This window comes from Equus quagga, chromosome 2, assembly GCF_021613505.1.
Source record: "Equus quagga isolate Etosha38 chromosome 2, UCLA_HA_Equagga_1.0, whole genome shotgun sequence".
NCBI classification, from domain to species: Eukaryota; Metazoa; Chordata; class Mammalia; order Perissodactyla; family Equidae; genus Equus; species Equus quagga.
Genome location: NC_060268.1, coordinates 155,313,659 through 155,329,362, shown reverse-complemented (window position 1 = coordinate 155,329,362; position 15,704 = coordinate 155,313,659). Strand labels below are relative to the sequence as shown.

The 15,704-nt window shown below is 44.1% G+C and overlaps 2 protein-coding genes across 3 annotated transcripts in view; both read left to right on the top strand.

Moving 5' to 3' along the window:
* DNMBP (dynamin binding protein) overlaps nucleotides 1-15,704 on the top strand; it is a 73,557-nt gene that overhangs the window by 29,066 nt on the left and 28,787 nt on the right. The gene's annotated exons all lie outside the window — the stretch shown is intronic.
* On the top strand, nucleotides 1,209-11,749 carry LOC124235994 (uncharacterized). Of its 2 annotated transcripts, XR_006887618.1 has the most exons (3): nucleotides 1,209-2,874; nucleotides 3,289-3,416; nucleotides 11,632-11,749. XR_006887618.1 is itself a non-coding variant. In XM_046654594.1 (2 exons), exons 1-2 carry the CDS (start codon nucleotides 1,701-1,703, stop codon nucleotides 3,354-3,356), a joined length of 1,242 nt encoding a protein of 413 aa, XP_046510550.1. In that variant the 5' UTR covers nucleotides 1,209-1,700; the 3' UTR covers nucleotides 3,357-3,502. The 2 variants fall into 2 exon arrangements, 1 of the variants encoding a protein (XP_046510550.1); XM_046654594.1 differs by lacking the exon at nucleotides 11,632-11,749 and having other exon boundaries at nucleotides 3,289-3,502.

Sequence of the window (15,704 nt, the reverse complement as noted above, 5' to 3'; positions counted from 1 at the left end):
TACCCTTCTTACCTCTAGTTTGTCCTCTCTTTTATCTCTTCTCTTGGTTGATTGATGAGGTATGTTTCTTATCATGCCAGCTTAATCAAAGATATTAAGTTGCTAAAGGGAACTTTGTTTTCCATAACAGTTAGGAAAAGGTTAATCATTACTTATAATCTCTACTTAGAAATAAGTAAGATCATAGAATTTTAGATTTAAAATGGCGGAGAAAGCATTAACTTCCCATTTCACTCATAAGAAAATTGACTGCCAGAGAAGTTAAGCATAGCTACAAACCAGTGACTAGCAGAAATTGAACTTCTAGGCGCTAGGTGTCCTAATTCCTTGTCTCATGGACAAGGACTGTTGCTCTGTATGAGCATGTGGCTCACCTGCTCAAACCTTCAGCGACTCTTCATTATCCATTGAATAAAATAAATAGCATTCGGGTCCCAGGGGATCTGCCCCAACCTCTCCCTCCCCGTCCTGCCTTATCTCCTATTACTTTTTCCACATATCACGTCCTTCAAACTGTTCCCCGTTTCTTAGTTCTCCATATATAGAAAGTCTGTGGAAATCCTGCGTATGCTTGCAGGCACTGTTCGAATGTCACCACTTCCATGAAGCCTCTAGTTGCCCCACCAGGGACTTTGCTTTGTTGCCATTGCTGTGTGTTTGTTAAGCACTTAGCACATTTGATCTTACTTTAGAGTGTATTTGCTCCTCATTGTAAGAGTCAGGGACCAACTTGTTCATCTTTTTCTCTTCCACAGGCTTCACATATAATAGGTATCTATCTAATATTTGATTAATTCAAAATGGTATTTTTATACCTACCTTTCTGATTTCTAGCCTCCTTTTCCAGTTCCTACATATGCTCTATGAATTAGGTGGGAAAGAGATTTAGGAAGTGAATGCTTTTGATGCTTCTCTGGCATGCCATGTATTAAGGAAAGTGTGAAAACATACATAACTGTATTCTTCCGGGGAAGAGTTTTTACACTATAAAATTACCAGGACACCAGATCAGAGTAAAAGGAAGTACTTTTTCCTCCTTCCTTGGGATGTGCAAAGTGTCTGCAGGCAGGAGCTTGACCTGCTTGTGATTTGCGTGCACACTGACTAGTAACCTGAATCCCGTAAAATCAGAGCTCTCAAAGGAGGAAGAGTTCTGCCTCTAGGTACAGGGAAGGGAGTCCCGAAGAGTTTCTGATGCCCAAGGCTTAGAACGCTGGACTTGCAGGGCGGGGAATGGAGGTCCAGTCTGAGCTGCGCGTGGGAGCATTTATTTATACCCCTGGTTGACTACTAAAGGTTAAAGAGGCAGCTAAGACTGATATATGATCTTACCTCTGCTTTTAAAGGGGGCTGTTTCTCTTTCACATACTGCTTCTGCAAAACCTTCAGCACATAAAGCAGCCAAGCCAGTTTGACCAGCTTGAGGGAAACACCAAACAAAGCTCCAATCACATGAACACTAGTTACTAATTATCTTCTGGGCTCTGTGGGGAAAGATATAGCAGCTCACTGATTGGATCCTGAGGTTGAAATAACTCCACATCTCTCCGCGCTCCAACTGCAGCAGCAAGACGAGTGACTTGAGTGCTTGGGAGACATTTTAAGAAGGACAGATAGAGCCTTAGGTTAAACTGTACCTGTCCACATTTCAGCCCAACCCAGGCCCATGGAAGAGCGCAGTAAGACTTGTGTCTTTAAGAATGCTGAATATGTGTGAAACCCAAGAGATTAGAAAAGAAAGAGAAGCAGAGAAGAATGGGCACTGGGGCTCCAGCTGGGAGTATGAAGACTGCGGGAGTCTACGGAAGGCGGACCCTACAATGCTGGACGGAGTTTACAGAGAAGGTGACTTGCGTTCCAGATACCGGACCACGGGGCGGATCCGGCCCTACAGAAAAAGGCATTGTGGATATTGGGATTTTGAGCAGAGTGAACCAAGCTACGCGGACTATGAGGAAGCGAAGGAAAGTGGAAAGGACTATTTGTACCATGGAAGTGTGATTCATGGAAGAGAGGGTTATAGGAATTCAGAAAATATAGATGATGGGAACCTGAGCCCTGGGACTGAGAATAATTCGCTTAAAGGAAGCCCAGATGTAACCTGGAAAGGTGGAGGATACAGGGAGGTGAACGGCTCCATAGATCCTAAGAATCTGAATTATAGTCCTGAGGACTCAGAAGAAACTGAAGAGTGGACTGGCTGCAGGGATCTGGATGATTCTTTGGGGAATTTTGGTCAACCTCAAAACTGGCACATGTACCACAGGAATTTTAATGATAATCTTGAAGATTGTAAAGAAACTAATTTTTCTTCTAGAGACTTCAACGATTTATATGATATTCCTGAGAATTATACTAATGGTCACTCTGTGGACTTCCCAGATTTGAAGGGTGTCAGTGAAGGTAAGGAATTTGTCAAAAACTATGAAGATGACAGGAATGTTTATCAAAATGATAAAGTCTATCCCAAATCAAAGACTCATGCCATGGATCAAAGTAACTTTGAGACAGAAAATAAAGGCAATGATACTCTATTTGCAAACTGTGAGTATAAATTTCAGAATTACAGAGGCACAGGTTCTCTCTGTCCGATGAAGAATGTGGAGTATAATGGCCTTAACAGACCGGGGATGATGGCACTTGGGGGCAGAGGGATCCCCCTGGATGGTCTGCAGAATCCCCGGACTAGGGGGGACCAAGGAGAACGTTGTGGCATTCCTCAGGGCCCTTCATTAGAGAAGAGCACCTGGCATTTAGAGAAAGAGAGAAAATTCAATCGCCCAGAGACTTGGAAAAGGAATAGTTGCCTTCGCCGCACAGCACCCAGCACCCTGAGACGCTCAGAATTTGTGCAAAACAGGAAGAGAACTCAAGGTACGGACTCAGCCAGCCTTCTTAGAAGGATAAGTCATGAGTAGAGATTAAAGGGGTGGTTATACCAGGTACCAGAAACATTTGCGTACTTAAGGAACCTGGCCCCCAAAGTTCTTGTTAAGTGTCCCTTGAGTGAGAACAACCTTAGAGACTTAATTCTGTGGGGAGGCACTTTACAGAGCAAGAGCAGGTACGGTGCGTAAATTGTAACATGGCTTTCAGAATCAGACAGCGTTCTCATGGGAACTTTCCTGGACCTTTCTTGGTTTTATCAGGGGCCTCTAATCCCAAATATCTTTCCATCCTTACTTTAATATTTTTATTTGTCTTATGGGGATGGCAAGTTCATTGTCAGGGCACCAAGCAAAAATTTATTTTCCTGGCTTGTTCTTTCTCTCAATCCCTATGCTTTAGACATTAGAGGAAAAGAAGACGTAACTTGTTTTATGGAGGGTTCCTTCCTTGACATTCAGAAATCTTAAGTGAATCTTGTGGGATTCTGAAGATTATTTACATTCTTCGTGGTGCTTCATGCATGTCAGGTATTCAGATTACTTCATCTCACTGAACCTTAATAAGTTATCTGTAAAATGGGGATATTAAGTGTCTTTTATCATGTGGAGGTTATTTCTCTCTTGCCAGTTTGTCTTCTCCAGCTCTCTGAAATGAACTGTTTATTTTTTCTGTGCTTGTTTTTATGATTCCTGAACTCCCTGTTAAACCTCTATTCTTATTCTATCTTACTCTCGTACCAAGTAGACTTTCTGGTTTGGGCCAATTTGGGGGAGTCCAGGGGTTAGCGTCAGAAAATGTGAACAATATGGAAAAATTCATCTCATATCCTCCTCCTAAGTGGAAAGTTTCTTGTCTAGTCTCCTTCTAGTCTGCCCAATGGTCAGATTTGTGGTGGGGGCCACCAAAGACTGAAAAGATAATTCCCTGGGTGATCCTGGAAGTGCCGGTGGTTTATTCCGGGGTCTGCCAACACAGGCTTGACTTGACTTCACTTTCCAGGGCACCATTTGGACAAAGCAGGCTTTCTACCCGCATTTATAAAGATAGAAATGAAACCAAACCCAGCTGTAGTTGGGAGGCTGAGCAGAGAGCCATTTTTTCCAGGTGCCTTTTTGCTCTGAAATGATAGGGATTGCATGACTTCTAAATTCCTTCCAGCTCAAAAAACAGTCTGATTCTGTGATTCCTTGTGTTGGTTTTTGCATTGTTCCCATTCCCTCCCCGCGCATCTGTGCCTTAGATGAACTTTGTTTCCCATCCTTAGTTCCTCATTGTATTAAGCTTCCTAACTGTGATCAGTGTGTTTATTCTGTTTGACTTACCAGGAGTCAAACCCTTCTCTCTGGAGTGTTGTAATATGCCCTATGATCTCTCTGAAACCAGCTCAGGTCACCTGCTGTCGTTTCCATTTTTACAGCTCTCTTTCTTTGTATTTGAGGACTTGACAGTACATTCATAATGTGGCTCAATTGCGACCCCTTTTATACCTCTGCTATCCTTGTTGGTCTGTAACAAAATCTTAGTCTATACTAGAAATCTTTTTTCTTTCTAACATTCTTTGTTGGCTGTCTCCCAGGACATGTGTCAGTGCCTTCCTGAACGTGACAGTCACAGCATGTAATTACAGAACAGAAACAAGCCTTGGAGCCCGTCCTCTGCCTTGAGCTCACATCTCAGCCCCACCATTTACTAACAGTGGAACTTTAGACAGGTTGCTTAACTTCTCTGAGCTTTTGCTTCCTTATTTGTAAAATGAAGATAATACCTGTCTCCTAGTGAGCGAATATAAATAAAACACTTAAGCACATGTCTGGAACATAGTAGGTCTCATAAATTATGATTTCTTTGCCTTTTATCCACCTGCCCCCCCCAGACTGTCACTGCATGGTCCCCTCTCTCCTGAGATTCAGACTGACCCCTCATTGGACATCTGCCCTCAGTCCCTGTTTTGCCAGGTGTGATTATCCAGGTGGAAGGCCCCTTCCCTTCCTCCTCTCCCGCTCTTCCTCCCCCTCCCCCACTGCATCGAAGCTAGACCCAGTCATTCTTCCAGGATTTGCCCTTTCCCTCACCAGTGGAGGCCTCCATCATACATGTTGTTAGGGCGGGTCTGTCATAGTTTTGCCCTTAGTCCTCGGGTGTGGCCCCTAGTCCTGGCAGGTGGGCCTTACTCCTAAAGTGTGGCTCTTCTGAGATTTCAGGGGAAAACTGGAAGTGTTTATTGGACCTCCTAACTTGGAGGGACTCAAATTTCAAAGTCTGTCTTCCTAGCCCCAGACCGCTGCCGGGCTCTTTGGCCTCCAGCTGTTACTGCTTTCTGCTGGGTTCCAGAGTCTCGTCGCCCGCGGGCACAGTTCAAGGATTTCAGGGGAATTTGTACACAGATTTTGGGGCTGTCTTCTCTATGGCTTCCTCTCTTCCAGGATTTCCCCCTTAGTATCTAACTACTTCAGAGCCCCGTTGACTCTTCTAGCCCAATAAGATTGCCAGTTGGTGGCTTTCTGTGTTCGTGTTATTCCCTGCATGCTGAAAGACTAGGAATTGCCTTCAGGGGAAAAATCAGATAAATATGGATCTTTCGTAGTTTGCCTCCCTCTTTTTGAGTCATATCCCTTTCAGTTTCTGCCTGCTTTTGGTTGCTTTCCAATGCCTTCATATAGTTATTTTGAAAAGTATCTTGTTCAGAGTTGCTAAGTTATCAATAGGGAGGACGGCGTAAGCTGCTCTCCCATTACTGTTCTGAAAGTCGGCTCTAAGGTTTCGCACTTGCTGATAACAGTGGTTATGATGGGAAGGGGGCCTGGTGTTTCAAACTCCACGTTAACTGGGTTAATTTCAGTGATATTAAGACATCTAAATGAAGAACTCTTATGGAGAGAAATATGACAGTGGAATTCAGGTGAGAGTGAAGGCTAAAGGTTCCGGTTGAAGGCAACCGCACAGAATCCTCTTACTTTATTACTAGAGGGAACCTCACATATCAACGAGTCCAGTGTTTTATTCATAGTGGGTAACACCCATGATTGAGTCTTGAAGTCTTTTTAGTGGGTTACAACTAGCAGTTTTGAAAAATAAAATAGAAGTGAAGGGAAAATTTCATAGCACATCTCATGTAGTAAAAGCATGTAATACTTTTGTGTGTGTGTGTATACACATATTATGTAAATGTATGTATCTATCTACTGAGTCACAGTGTAAAGTGTGGGTCACGGTAAAAAATGTTTGGAAAACAAATCCAACCCACTCATTTTATAAATAAATAGAGAGAAAGCTCAGGGAAATCAAAATGTGTGTCCAAAGAAACGAACTGCTCAATCCTTAGATCAGGAATACACTCTGGGTCTCGTGGTGCCCAGACCAGTGCTGCTCCCACATCCCCACAGCTGAAGCCGGAAACACAGCTATAGGTTCATTCTGTGTAAATGAACTTAGAAGAACGGAAAAGTATTGTGTCGGGGGAGCCAGAGGAGGGGCTTCAAATGGAGGGGGCCCAACGGTGTTACACGCAGCTGAGATATGAGAGAGGACACAGACTGAGGAATGACCTTTGCATTTGGTAGGTGGGGTGAGCGAGAGGAGCAACAGAGGCACATGGCATTCTACAGGGAGTTTAGGAGGGAAGTGGTGATAAGGACGTAAGGGCAATTCCTTAAAAGTGTGGACTTTAATTGCGGTGGAGCAGCAGAAACCAGGAATATCTTCTGTCCTGTTTTTCTCCCAGGGTAAGAAAAACCTGCATAGATTTTTGCCAGTGTTACACAGAGTTCAACGTTTTTAGGATTCTGATCATTGAGCTTTCTTCTTCTTGCAAGCATGTGAACATAATAACTCTGTAGTTGCAGTCTGTATTCAAGCTACTGGAATCAAATATCTGCCGGTCAGTCCAAGACATTAGCTTTTCATCCTCGTTGATGTCATATGCTGACTACCAGCCACAGGTATAGCAGAAGCCGGGAGATCTCTGGCTCTCTAGAGACAGGGGTGCTCATAGGAGCTGACTGGGCAGGAACAAACGGCCAGCAAGTGAACAGTGGGGTTTCCTCATCAGTAGTGGTAGCAGTGGTACCACTTCAGCTCACATGCTTTACAGTTTTCAGAGCACTTTTTGCAGCTCTTATCTAATTTCATTCTGTTATAGTAAACACGAGCCATTCATGTATTTTTATCTGACAGAAATGTGTTGAGTACCAAACACCGTGTTACGTTCTAGTGAGACAAAGATTCCCTTGAGATCCTGAGGAGGGATGAGGCTGTTGTCCCAGTACATGTGGGCTGAAACCAGGTGTCCTGGGGACTAGCTGTCCACTTTCTCTGTCTCTCTCTTTCAGGGCCAGCTTCCTCATGACATTTTTGCTTTTCTCTGAACTGCTTTGGTCTCCTCTCACCTTAGACCAAAATTTTCCATTTACTCATAGTTTCTACCCACTCTTTTCCCCGTAGTTGTCCCAACACAGCCTTGGGGCATTCTTGCAGCTTCTGCTTCTATGTGATTTTCCCAGTACTTCTTAATTCAGATTCCCAGGAGAGTGAGTATAATTGACTCAGCTTGAATTTTTTAGTTAGGCCTCGTCATATGAATTAACCATCCATTGACTAGGTAACATCCATGGTCCAGTGGCCATGGAGAAGGCTAGGATGGCAGTCACCTAGTTTAAATCATAGCTGTGGGGACTACTGATGGTGCCGATTACTGGTATGCAGTGGGCTCTCGAGGTGGCAGGCATTCTGGGGCTTGGCCAGCCCAGACTAGCCCCGGCATTTGGAAGTGGTATAGATACCTTTTGGGTGTCGCAATGGCAGGGTGCAGACAACTACTCACGTTTAGAAGGCAAGGACCAGGGACACTAAATATCTTCAGTGTGTAGGACCATCCTACACATGGAGAATTGTCCTGCTCCGAATACCAGTTGTATCTCCATTGAGACAATGGAGAAGATGAGTAAGACTTGTGCCTGCCTTTAGGAATGCATAGAATTTGAACTTGAACAGAATATAAATATGTAAAACATATAAACAAATAATATAAACATAAATGTATAATTCAAAAATAATTTTATAAGTGCTATAAGGAGAATTATTAGATACCTTCCCCCACCTTGGCCCTACTACCTGTATAAATTATTTAATCTCTCTATGCCACAGTTTCCTCATCAGTAAAACCAGATAATGTATCTACATGATAGTATTAGGAGGATTAAGTGAGTTTATAGACATATAAGCACTTGGAATAGTGCTTTAGAGCCTGGCTCATAGTAAATGCTAAGTAACCATGAACTGCTATCAGCATCAGTCATCATAGCAGCATATAGATCCTACATCCCCTTGAATGCAGTTCAACACGTATTTATTAACTAGTGTTTGTACTTAGCACCATACCAAGCATTGGGGTTATCCAGAGAAGGATGCCTCCCACACACACATAGGAGTTTACAGGTCAGTTGAAGAGAGAAAATGTAAAACTATGAATAATTAAATCAAAGTACATAGCATAGACTGTAAATACTGCGGACAATCAGAAGGGGGAAAGCTCAGCGTTTACTTGAGTAATTGTAAAAGGCTTTTGGAAGATGTTTGAACTTGAGCTAAAGCTTAAAGTAGTAATAGGGTTGAGACAGGCAGAGAGAAGCAGGGAGAACATTCTTGATTGGAGAAACTATATGAGCAATTATATAGAGTTGTGGTGACAAAGAGGAACACAGTGTGGGGAAGAAATATTGAAATCTTAGAAACCAGATGGGAGTTTGGACCAAAGCATGAGGAAGAAGTCAGGGTTGGACTTGTACATGATGAGTCATCCCCTTAGACATAATCACTGAAACTGTGAGTGGATGACTTCTCCAAGGAAGGGAACAACAGGGAAAAGGACAGGCATCTGAGAACTGAGCCTAGGAGATGCCCACAGCCTGGGGGCAGGAGGAGGAGGAGGAAGGCCAGTGAGAGGGATGGAGCCAGAACATTGGAGGAGGTCAGAAGAAAACTGGAGACTTTAAAGTAAGAGAGTATGGTGAACACTTTCAGATGCCACAGGGAAATTACGGATAATGCCATTGGATTTGCTGAGGAGGTTACTGGGTGACTCAAAAGACAATATTACTAGAATAGTGATGATACAGAATTAATTGCAAAGGATTTAGAGAGGGGATGAGGTCATAGAGGGAGAGCATAAAGACCACTCTTTCAAGAACTTTTGAGAAACGAATCAGAGATGTGACGATAGCTGAGGGAAGCACAGAGTTGAACAAAGTTTTCATGTGTTTACTTTTTAAAAAGTCAGGGTGTCGATGTTTGAAGATAGATGGGTGGGTAGGACGCAAAGGAGAGGGAAAGAATGAATATGTGGAGGCAAAAGAAAATAAATGTAGGGCCATATTTCAAGAGTCGGGAGATAATTGAAGCATTAGATAAAATAAAGCACTCTTCTGAGATTAGAGTGATCCCATCTGGCAGGCTGCATCCAACTCAAAGACCTTGCCTCTTGGGATCGTGAGTCATATTCTCAAGAAACTAGGCTGTTTTTTCCACAAGCCATTACCTAAATTATTTTCATATAAAATTTCATCAACAATAAGGGAATGTTGGTCTGGGGAGATTCCAATTCTCTGTGAAAGCAGAAAGATATCAAGGAAAGGCAAGAAATTGAGGTAGGATAGGAAGAGGCAGTCTTCTAGGGCGTCGTCTCTCGTATGGACCTGAGGCGGTTAAAGGAGGCCGAGGGAGGAGGGGTGGATCACAGCCCCTAGCCTGCAGTAGCTCCGGAGGCCTCGCCTTCAGTGGAAAGTCAAGGCGAGGGTGCGGAAACTTAACACACCCACCGTGATACCACAGTGTTCAAATTCGATATTTCTTGAGAAACCAGGAAGTGTCCTCACTATGCACAAACATCAGGCTGTCAAGTTACAGGGGTGTCACAGTGCCAATGCACAGTCATTTCTGGTAGGAAGGTACCTGTCTGTACACATGGCTCCAGAGCAGGAGGCAGGGCTACGTCCTAGCTCGGGGACCCCGTTCCCAGGTCCCAAGAAGCTCCTTTCTTGTAATCATCAGCTGAGAGGACACAATCAGATGAAATAAATGGAATCTCATTGACTCTCAAACACCATCCATTTTAAGACACTGAAGAATTTATTTACCGTTAGAAAGAAAGAAGACTTCTAATTAAACTAAAAGACTTGAATTAACATGCTATTAATTGGAAAACACATCTTGCTTTCCAACATGTTAAAATATGAAAAAGTGTGCCTCTTAGCATCTACTGAGATGTGGAGAGGCTTCCACTCACTGCTGACCTCACACCAATACTTCGACAAAAAATATTGCAGGATTCCTCTAGTTCTCTCCTCAGTGATTTGGAGATAGGGAATTCGGTTTCCTCTGCTCTGCAGCCCCTGCCCCCGTCAGAGGAAGATTGAAACCTGATTTGCCCCAGGGGCTGAGGTCCTAAATTCTAAGTAGGTGTGCCAGCTAAGTAGCTAAGGCAAACAAAAGTTAGGATATTCAATGATTTTTTAAAAATCTTTGTGTAGTGTTTCCATCACACCATAGCAGAGCAGTGCTTAGGGCACCCTAATAATAATTGCTGCTGTTTATTAAGTACGGGTCTCTGTGCTAATTACTGTAGGTTAGGTACACGTTAGGTGTGCAGAAAAGTCCAGTAGAGTCGGAGCTCCATGGTGGCGGAAGGATGGTGTTTCCAGACACTTACATGGTACTTGGCGTATAATAGGTGCTCAATGAATATTTGTTGTCAAATGAAATATCCTATTTGAGGGCACAGAACACTTACATCAAAAGATAAATAGTAAGTATTCTTTTGTATTGTTATTTGACAAGTGAAATTTAGAGAAAAGAGTAATCTAGCGACTAAAGAAGCCTTCACTTAGCTGGCTTTAAGGACAGTGGGTGAGCAGGAAGGCGCAGACACAAATGGGCTTGTCGTGTTCAAGGAATAAGGAGGAAACAAATACTTCAAGTACATCGGGCTGGGTTCTGTAACAGCAGCAGGTGCCCCGTCCCCTGGGTTCGCTGAGAGGAAGTGACTGACTGCCTGGGTGAGTCCAACCAGGCCTCACACACCGAGTGACACCCCTTGTGGAACTAGAGGCCCATGTGGTTGTACCGAATAGAGAGGAGTAAGTGAAGTAAGAGAGTAGGAAATTACACAAGATTTTAGAGCTTGGAAATGACCAAAGAGGCCCAACCCCTTTGTTGTGCATACGTGGAAACAGTGTCCAGAGAGCTGAAGTAATGTGTCCAAGATCACCCAGGTAGGAGGGGAGGAGGGCTGGATCGCAGGTCTTTTGACTTGTAGCCTGAGTGCTTTATTCACACCTGCCGCCCTCTCAAGCTCTAGAAGCAGCTCCCCACGTGCCCCTAAAATGGAAGCCCCTAGAACGGAAGCCGGGGAGGCACGGGGAAGAGAGCGACCACTGGGGCCGACAGCTCCTCTAAGCCTGTGTAGCATGGACGACTGGAGTCCCGGGGAAAACCCAATTTATGTTCCCTCAAATCGAGGTTTGATTTCTTTCCATGTTTCAGCTAGCAAATAAGATAATACTGATCTATATCCTAAGTTTAATCAGATTTTACCATCAAAATATTGGATCACACTTGGAAATAATCTCTATTTTGAGAGAGCAGGTTCACTCTCTTAAATAAATATAACCGAAACACTTAATGCTTCAGTTCCTTTTGTGTCATATTGTTCTTTGGTTTCATGAATTTATGTTTTGTCTGTTTAACTAGATTCATTAATTCAAATGGAAATAACTTTAAAGACCGTCTAGTTTAACCCCACTCGATTTGCTGTTCCTGAACACCAGACGGGTGACATGACTACCCTGGATGAAGAAAGCTCTGGAAGGCATCCAGTCTTCTACCCCTGTGCCCCCTCCCCTAGCAGTCTGCTTGGTAGCTCTCTAGTCTCTATTCACACATTTTTGTAATTAGAACTTTGAACAGGGTTATCATTCAGATCAACTGATTTTTGGGGGGTACACAGTTATAAAAGATAGCTAAAATGTTATGAGGACAAGTGGAAGGAACAGAAGTAAAGTATCTCACAGAAGCTGAAGAAAGTCTGGTTTTATGAAGTCGGATAGAAAAATAGCCAGAGGGTCATGTAAATGAGCAAATTTCCAAACATCACTGTTGTGTTATTATTAAAAATGGAAATAGAACGCAGGAAAGGGCCACACTCATATCGAAAAGACATAGAAGCCAGAACAGGCCTTGACGTTTAGTGGAAACACTGGCGTGGGAGGCTGGGTTTGAATATCCATCGTCATTAGCTCTGTGGTCTCAGGCAAGTCATTTCATTCCTTTGTGCCCATTTCCTCATTTGTAAAGTGGGAGCCATGGTGCCTTCCCTCAAGAGACTTCGTAAGTATAACATCAGAGGTGTGTGTGTTTAGAAAATAAAGCTTTTTCAGGTAAAGTTTTGTTGGCTGACTATAATAAAAATTTGCTTATTAGTGATAATTTATTTCTGATTATTTTATGAAAACTATCTTTGGCTTCTTGATTATTTCACTTCTGCCTAAAGATTAAATAAGAAGAAAAACCTCAGCATTTTCAGCACACCGAGGGCGTCCCTCTCTAGGATTTGCGTGTATTTGGTGAGGCTTCAGGAACGGTGTTTCAGTGGATTGTAGCATGAAACTCGCTATCCTGGCAGCATCAGAAGCTGCCGAATCTTGGACTTTGGGCGCTTGACTCATTTGCTCTTCTTCTGATGGCCTGGAAAAGGAAGGGGGAATGGGGAGCTGGAAGCTAGGTTTGCCAAGGGTGGAAACCCTCCCAGCCGGCAGTGGGCTGGAGGCTACCAGCCAAAATAGGTGGGACAGTTACTCAGCAAAAGCCCCAGGGAAAGTGTTTTCAGTTGCTGCTAAGATTTGAGACCTAAATGTAATAGATTCCTCCGGGTGATCCTGGAAGAGTCTGCTGTGAGCCCTGCAGAAACACGAGGGACCACCGGTGCAGAAAGTTTCACAGAGCAAGATAAACTTTCCCCAAACAGAAGTAGTGTAGGGGACCAGAAGTGGTGGGGGCTGGGCCGGCTGGCGGGAGTGATGTGGTAACAGGGAAAACCAGGATTATGGTTCCTCCAGCTGGGCCTGGGGAGAAGACGCACGTATTTGCAAGGATGCTCCCTCAGAATTTTCTAGACAGATTGCTAAACAGGTGGTCGTGGTTTTGCTTTTCTTATTAGACTAGAAATCATTATTTCCACAGTGTTCTATTACCCATTTTCTTTAATTTAGAGGGATTAGGTCAGGAAAGAAACCTCAGATTATTAAAAAGTGAAGAAAGAATTTGAAATAGACTAACAGGGTAATTGAGAGTGAGTAGTACAGTATTCTTACTTTATAGCAAATGTTCTGTTTTCCACTTTATTGTTCTTTGTCATTTAACCAGGCCCCTTTTGGTAGAAATTTTGCTTGTTTCTGTTTAGGTCATTTCCAGATTTTCTTCATGCATTAGTGAACATCCCTACATGTACATCTTTGTGCACTTGTCCACTTATTTACATAGAATAAATCCCTAAATGTAGATTCCTGGGTTAAAATATTTGCCCTTTGTTTTTTAAGAAGTGGAGAAAGCGTTCAAGGTTTTTACCTACTGCCCTCTCCTTCTGCCTGCCAAGTTTCTCAGGGCCACCAGGAAGGAGCTGAGGTTTCACGAATGGGGCTCCCCCCACCTCAGTAAGATGACCAATGTGTAAGTCAGAAAGGTCCACCAAGGGACAGGACGAAATGGGCCTTTCCCTTCGTTTCACATAACTTTTGCCATAAATTCTCTGGACTACTATTGAATATTTACTTTGTATGACACTACTAGATTTCATTCTGTCTGAGATTATTTACATTGTGCTGAGTGGGGTTTTGTAGCTAGAATCCTATGAACATACGCATTTGTGCTTAAATGCATAATTGTTCGCAGCCTTCGTGGTGGGTGAACTGTGGTGCTACAGAGGTCAAGTTGTGCTGTAGAATCACACTGTTTGTCATTGGCTACCAGGGGAGCCACCAAGACCCACATGTCGAGTTCCAGATCCCCACTCCCCTGATTTACCTGCCTGGGAGAAGGACCGGAGGCAGAAGAGCCACTGGTCAAGAGCACAGACTGTGGAGCCAGTGTGGGCCCACAGCTCAGGCTTCCACAGACCAGGCCAGTCACTCAATTTCTCTTCATTCCTCATCAGCCAAATGGGGACCACAGGAGGGTCCTTGTGATGAGTAAATAAGCTAATATTTGTAAAGTATGTAGAACAGTGCTTGACACACATAGTAAATACTATATAAATATTCGTGAAAGTAGAATTTAAAGCTGAAAGAGCTCCACCACATGGTGGGGGGAGGCAACAGCGCCCGAACTCGCCAGCAGTGAAGCCCCACGAGGGAGCCCGCGACTTTAGAAGCAGCGGGCAGGGCTCTTTACCAAAAGTACTTGTCTCTCCAATCGCTTAAAATTTCCCCGAGAGAGATGTGTCTTCGTTAGCAGGACAGTTCATCTTAAATTACTGGCAATACGTTAATATGTTCTTGTGAGGTTAAAAAGTGTTGATTCAGCTCAAATCCCCAATGAGCCTCTCCCCGAAATCCCAGTTCCCTCCCTGAGGCAAACTCTAATCGGTTTGTTCTCCTTCCAGACCTTTGTCTGTGCACTTACATATTATGTGTATAGATAGAAATATGTAGGGGCTTTTGCAGGGGTCTTTTTCTTTTTTCTTTCTCTCTTTTTTTTTTTAAACAAAAATGGCATATTTTTGTTTCTTTTAAAAACAGTTTCTTTTAAAGTGTAAATATGAGGTGGGAGCAGGGCCCCCAAGCCCCTGTGAAGTCCTCCGTGCTGTTTTGCTGCCCCGGGAGCAGCCAGCCGAGATCTGCACTCTGAGGGCTGCAGGGTGAGGTCCGTAAAGTAGGAAGTCCAGCTGACAAAGCTCCAGGGAAAGTGAAGGCTGAGCCTGTGGCCCTGGGGCAGACAGACAAATGCTGCCGCTCTACAGCTTTGACTCTTATCCTAAGAGATGGATGGGCCTTCAGAATTCTTCTTTAAAAAGAGCATCTCAGAAAAAAACGCTTAGCAGGGGATAGGAAAAGTAAGAGAGAATACTCGTGGATTAAAAACTCCTGAACTAAAATTGTGACTGTTTTAGGAGCAGGAGAGGAAGGCTGATGGGGAAGGGTGTTGAGCTTGAGCGAAGCCAATCGGCTCTTCTACATGTCAGTCCAGTGAGCGGAGGAGTCCAGTCCATCCTTTAGAACTGACCCTGCAGTGATAGCCTGGGGGACTCGGGGCGATTCATATGTAAATATGGCAAAGCCTGGGGGGAAATGCCGACCCTGTTCAAAGGATTTTTGGGGGTTGCGGAGCATTCCAAAGCCCTGGGAAGATTCCACGCTGCCTGCTTGCCCTTCGACCCAGGCAGACACCCGCACCAGAGTTTTGGGGCTGCAGGTACCTCCCGGGGCCGCTGGAGCTGCTGCAGTGCAGCTTGGGACCAAGCCGGGAATTCAAAGATTTTTCCCCACCAAAGACAGCGCCAACCTTCAGAGGCAAGGGAAAAAGTGAGTGGCTTTTCTCTTTAAAGTATGGTGTTAGAGTTGTGGGAAGTTCTGGGTTAACTGGATGAGTTACCAATGAGCGTGTGGTAAACGCACTAAACTGAGCGGGTGGGATACCCGAGAAGCGTGGAATCGGGACTGGGGCGGAAGGTGGCATGTGAAGGGGAGTAAAAGAAAGAACAACCCACCACTGGTTGTTTTATCACGGAAAGGAAATCGGTGCAGTCAGGCCCAGCTCCCTCATACCTCCAG

Excerpts from the sequence above, each read along its gene's own strand:
- LOC124235994 (XM_046654594.1), top strand. The coding sequence starts at position 1,701 with ATGCTGAATATGTGTGAAACCCAAGAGATTAGAAAAGAAAGAGAAGCA. Across the intron at positions 2,875-3,288 it reads AAACAGGAAGAGAACTCAAG|ACATTAGAGGAAAAGAAGAC; the intron begins GTACGGACTCAG and ends CCTATGCTTTAG.